The sequence below is a fragment of the Stylophora pistillata genome, chromosome 13 (assembly GCF_964205215.1).
Source record: "Stylophora pistillata chromosome 13, jaStyPist1.2, whole genome shotgun sequence".
NCBI lineage: Eukaryota > Metazoa > Cnidaria > Anthozoa > Scleractinia > Pocilloporidae > Stylophora > Stylophora pistillata.
In genome coordinates this window covers 21,675,003-21,680,848 of record NC_142531.1, presented here as the reverse complement: position 1 = coordinate 21,680,848, position 5,846 = coordinate 21,675,003, and the positions used below count along the sequence as shown (strand labels likewise).

The window sequence follows — 5,846 nt, the reverse complement described above, 5'->3', positions numbered from 1 at the left end:
CTGGGCATAGAAAATTGAAGATTTGAGCAAATAAAAAAATTTTTGCGCAGAAATACTCAAAAAAATAAGCTTACTTCGTTAAGCGAAAAAAATTTTTTGGGTGTAGGTGCACTTTAAGTTTAGCACGTATTATTGATGTTTGTAATATTGTCCAGTACGGCGCCCCATATGACTGGGCATCGATGCGTAATTCAAAGCTGAAGTAATCGTGCTGCAGGTATTTCTCTGCATCGGAGCCTTGCAAATAGATCAGAGCCGGAAAAACGGATGCGATTTGTGCGACCTCGCCGAGTAAACTTCAATCCTACAGAAATATTTGTGATCTACTCCGAACACTTCTCGGAGGACTGTTTCGAGAGATCTGTGTACTTTGAAGGATCTTTGAAGCAACACAACAATACATCATGACTAAGACAGAAAAAACAAAAGAGGCCAAAGTGCAACTCAACAACAGAGTTCACTTCAACCTCTCAAAGCACCGATAGTAAAAGACACGTAGGAAAGGAGTTAATGAGATCATTGACCAAATGCATCGGGGAAAACACCATGATGGCTTAGAAATGGCTTTCACAAATATCCGCCTTCGGATACACAATTAGCCATTGCCGAGAACTATTTTTACTAATCACCCGATCATTTCTCACAAAAAAGGACAATCCCTTACGACAAGCAAAAATACAGTTCGAAGGCGATAAAGCGGTGCGACCACAAAAGCCACATGGGGAGTTCGTACCGTTCTGTGTTTATCTTTATTCGCATGGCAAAAATTCATCGTTTGTCGGCGAAAAACTATCTACAGAAACTTCAGATGATTTCTGGGACAATTCATCGTCTGAAAAAGTCGACATTTCCCGACTGACAACGAAACAGTTCTCAAAAAATTAATATGTGTGACTCTCTGTGCAGCGAACAAAGAGAGTTGTGACAAAGCAAAGCATAACTTTGTTGAGCCTTGACGTCATGATGACGTTTTTGCGGGCTCGGCTGGAACATGTTTTCAGCAATGGCGGACGATTTTTGGACAACTTTGAAGCGGTAAAAATTGGTCATCGAAGGTTTGTTTTGAGTTTTTAATGGCAAAAAGGGTCTTAACTTGACCCAATTCAACATTGTGTAAACAATTTAGGCCAAAATAAAATGCTCAATTTTCGTCTCAGAGGCACTTTAAGCTGTCTGTCGATTTGCTGTTTTGCCTTTTAGCAGGTTTTCCAGCTTTACCTTCTTTGCCGCGGGTGTTTCCTTAATTTTCCAACTTTGCTCAGGACGTTCAATAGAGCGAGATAAAAAAAACGTGAGTGCTATGCGATACTCTTTCCGGCAAATATTGATCCGTAGTCATTGACGCCGGGAGATTCCGTCTTCCCATTGGCTCGCGGTTTCAGGAGGCGGGCAAGATAATCTACTAGTGTAGCACTAGTCGTTTACAAACCTCTAGAAGCTAAAATCTCTCATTTGATTTTGAGAGGAATACATCCACTTTGAGTGAATTTATAGGGTATGTAGATTTGACCGATTTTCGTCAAATTTCACCCAAAAATTTCAGGGATGCGACGAACGATAGTGTGTCGGGAAATGTTGATATTTGAAATATTTTTCAGAGGTGTCCATATTCAAGCAACACGTTTCGCATGTTTTACGCTACTCTAACCTTAAGTGCGAATATCTAGACAACCAATCAGAATATCGGAAAAGCCTGACACACTTCCGTTGATTGATGCCTTGTGAATAATCCGATACCCGATAAATTCAATAGAAGGACCCTCAGTGATCTACTTCGCAGCCGTTTTTAGGCTCGTCACGCAACGCTCCTCCCCTAAAAACGGCTGCGAAAGAGACTAGACCCTCAGTCGTTTCACGCCTTTACCGAAGGGGGGGATCTAGGATTTTCGGTTTTTGCAGTTTTGACTTTTTTTTTGGATCGGTTTTTCGGTTTTTGAGCCAAAACGGTTCGGTTTTTTGGTTTTGATGTTCAGAGCGGTCTGCGGATTTTACGTGTTTTTGCATTCGGTTTTGGGTTTTCACGAAAACTCTGATGCGGTTTTCGGTTTTTCCTTTTTGACTCCTTTGAAGGCGAAAATGTAGTGGTTTTGTCACGTTTGCGGTTTTCGGCTTTGCTGCCTTTTTTCGTCGGTTTTGGGAGGTTTTTTTCTCTGGTTTTGCGGTTTCCCAGAGGTCCCAATGCCCCCCTCGTTACCGGCTCTTGACGCTCCCTAAATAAAAAAATCGCCTTATATTTTAATCGTAAACTGCATTTATTAAGCTTTCTTTCGATGTATAGTTTGTTAGGGTTTTATTGAAACTAGGCGCATATGAAATTTTTCCCGAAGGACACCCGCGAAGGAGGGAAGTAACGAACGCCTGGCAAGACAGAAGCTTCTGTGATGCTTTTATACAATACATCGAAGAGAGAAAAATAACAGTTGTTGCTATACGGTTGATTGTATACAGTTCTGTGCACAGGCAGCCCAAGCTCACTACCAGAAAAGCGGACGTGACTTTTAACGTGTTGCGCAACGTTTTATATTTAGAAAGGTTTGTACGGGATGTTATCGGTTTGCCTTAAAAGAGAGAAAAAAATGTCTTGTTTTGAAATAAAATGGGCTTACCTTCTTGCTTTGTTGTTTTCTTTGTTGATTCCGAGCGTCTCAGGCCATTTTGAAGCGTTTTCGGCGAGTTAGCGCTATGTTGGTGTTCAACTGCTAAAAGAAAGACAAGGCCGGAAACCTCTTTTAGACGTGTCTTTCTTTTAGCAGTTGAACACCAACATAGCGCTAACTCGCCGAAAACGCTTCAAAATGGCCTGAGACGCTCGGAATCAACAAAGAAAACAACAAAGCAAGAAGGTAAGCCCATTTTATTTCAAAACAAGACATTTTTTTCTCTCTTTTAAGGCAAACCGATAACATCCCATACAAACCTTTATAAATATAAAACGTTGCGCAACACGTTAAGAGTCACGTCCGCTTTTCTAGTAGTGAGCTTGGGCTGCCTGTGTTCTGTGCTGCTGCGTACATTAGAAACTATGCTTGTCTGATAATGAAAAGATTTTGTTCGACAAATATTGTTATGCGTTATGGTAAATACACAAATACACTGCTTGGGTCGTAGCTTTAGGAAGAAACTTTCGGGCTCATTACATGTGAGATTAGGCCCGCGTCGCATTGGAGTTTTTTTTGCGAGGTGCGACCCCCAAATTAATTTTTGCAGATTGCCATATTTTCGCTGATCAACTAAAGACCCGACGTCTTGCCTCGGAGGCGTCCACATTTTGCCAAAACAAAAATTCATTTTTTTTTTCTTTTTTTTTTTAACCATATGCGAAAAATTTGGAAACATTTGAAAACATTTGAATGCGCTCTATCGCGACCTGGCCGTTACACTAGTTTGGTTGAAAGTGTCACGCAAGTTTTCCTAGCCAATCACAGAGAAAATATCTTTGAATACCATTGTTTGCACGCGACAAAGAAGAAATGACGACCAGCCTTCTACCCCAGAGGCGAACAGCGCTGTCTTACCAAAACATTGTCATTGAAAGCCTACCAAGAACCAGTTCTAGCATTCTACCCTCAGCAGGCGAGTATACCTACCACAGTTTACCACGATAAATTAGTTTTCGGTATTATCCATTAAAAAATAATGCAGTTTCATGGAATTAAGAAAACAGACTCGGTATCTGTCACTAAGTGTGGTGAAATTTACAGTTTCACAAAGGTCGTTTCTAAACAAAATAAAATGCAAATTTTCTTCACAAAGCTATTTCCTACTTCGATTGGATGTCACCACCGACAATCGTTCTAAAGCGCCATCTTCCTTAAATAAGTTTGACAGTGCTGTGGTTGAAAATCGCCAAAAAAGATGTATCGAAAAGAAAAGTGGAATGAAATTTTTAAAATAATTACGCGGATTAATTATGTTTGCCCAGGTATAAGGGACTCTCCGTCACGCGAACGAACGCGGAATAAGAAGCACTCAAGGACAAATAGATATTGCTTCAAAATATATTTATTGCCACTAAAACAGGTATTACAACCAAGAACATACCAAAAAGCTTTGACGGCTCCTTAGGGCTTAGCGAATTATCTAAAAAATGACCAACGATGTCACAATAATATCGGATACAAACTTAATCACGCTTATCATCGGCGTTTCATACAACATCTGAGATATGAAACCCTATCAATATAACAAGTAATGCATAGCACGTTCTTTAACAGAATGTAATGCTTTGTTGAGCAATGCTTCGGTGGTTTAAGAACTACAGAATAATCATTGTCAGTAAAACTACCAAAATTGACAGGAGTCGTCACGGCCAGAATAAAGTTGAATGTTCTTAAAACGTTAGAATACCATATGCTAAAAGAGCCTTTAGTTAGAAAGTATCTTGAACTTGAAGCCATTAAAAAAATCCAGTATCTGAGAAAGGTGGTTGAGAATACCTTTGTGGCCAACTTTTCTATCCCGCACACCGCTCAAGAACGAGCGATCGACATGGATCCAGGACTGCCTTTCACTTCTTGTGCGGATTGCACCAGCATGCAAAGCGGACAGCAGCAAGTTGCAAGGATGTCATTCAGAAACGTGCCATCGATGCCTTTCTGTTCCCGGATCTTGGAACGGATCTGCGCCATGAAGAAGATGTTTGCCAGCGGAACAAAAGTGGCCAGTCCACAGAGCAAGCAACTGTCTCCGACCGCCTCGGCGTTCTTGCCAGCAGTGTAGCAATGACAAAAGTAAGTTACAAGGCAAGTGCCACAGTCGTCAAAACAACCGAACAATCCATGGCTCCACTGTCTTGCCATAGTAAATCCAACTGGCGCAACTTCAGAGAGAAAAGAGCGTTAAAAATGAAGAGTTGAACGGATGAACAGTCGAAGCTAAAGCTGTGATCACTTTGCCACGATGTAAATTTGAGCAATGATTTGAGACAGCGCCTATCGTACCGGAGGTGATACCTGCTTCCTTAGAATAGCACGACCAGCCAATTGATTGACATATGCCATAGTGAAAGCCAATCGTAATTTGGATGATTTTGGAATGTAGCGACAAAGTAACGTTTGACAGTTTTGACACGAAACCGGTAAAAATTTGCATAGAAGCATAGGAGCAAAAAACAAAAAAACAAAAAAAAAAACAAAAGAGCGACAGTCAAATTTGATTTTTCAGCAGCATTCGAGCAGATATATAATTTAAAGAAATCTTCAAACTACCCGGCCATATAATTTACAAGTTATTGAATAAGAATAGCGTCTATTGTGTTATACCTCATTTTTCAAAGCCTGCCGACATAAGTAAATGATGTGGACGGGTATTCTGAAGTTGCTCCAATCGGAGTTTTATACCAGGGGAAAAAAAGCATGAATTATTTTGCGACTGTGGTAACATTTGAAAAGAAGGGAGTTGTTACATTCGACTGTTAACAAAGGACATGGCATGTTAGGCACATGTCACGATCGTAACCTATTACTCCACAGCTTGAAACCTTGTGAGACGACAGGTATCTCTAGAGTGGTGGGGAGGGGAGTAGGGCTAGACTGTAAAATGACGAGATTATTTCACATATGGAGAAAAATTTGGTTCAATGGCGGAAGCTTTTGTTAACTCTTAGAAGAACCACCCATGTACAAACAAACGCAAGTAAGAGATATAATAATGTAATTTGATATGTCTCAACTGTAATTTCCTACCTACCGAAAAACATTTTTTGAAATAAAAGAAACAATGCGGTCTCTACCACTGCTCCCTACCCCCTCCCCCCTCGGCATCAGCCCATCTCTGTAATTACGATGAAATCGATACTTGAAGCGAGCAGAATCTATCTTGACCACAAACAACACCCCTGGCCTTGT

The 5,846-nt window shown here is 40.7% G+C and overlaps 1 protein-coding gene across 1 annotated transcript; it reads right to left on the bottom strand.

Moving 5' to 3' along the window:
• Nucleotides 1–3,984: 3,984 nt before the first annotated feature.
• On the bottom strand, nt 3,985–4,963 carry LOC148718140 (uncharacterized). Its single transcript, XM_088742886.1, has one exon. The coding sequence runs from the start codon at nt 4,797–4,799 to the stop codon at nt 4,470–4,472; it is 330 nt and encodes a 109-aa protein (XP_088599012.1). The 5' UTR covers nt 4,800–4,963; the 3' UTR covers nt 3,985–4,469.
• Between the last annotated feature and the right edge of the window lie 883 nt (nt 4,964–5,846).

Coding starts and splice junctions, on each gene's coding strand:
- LOC148718140 (XM_088742886.1), bottom strand. CDS start 4,799: ATGGCAAGACAGTGGAGCCATGGATTGTTCGGTTGTTTTGACGACTGT.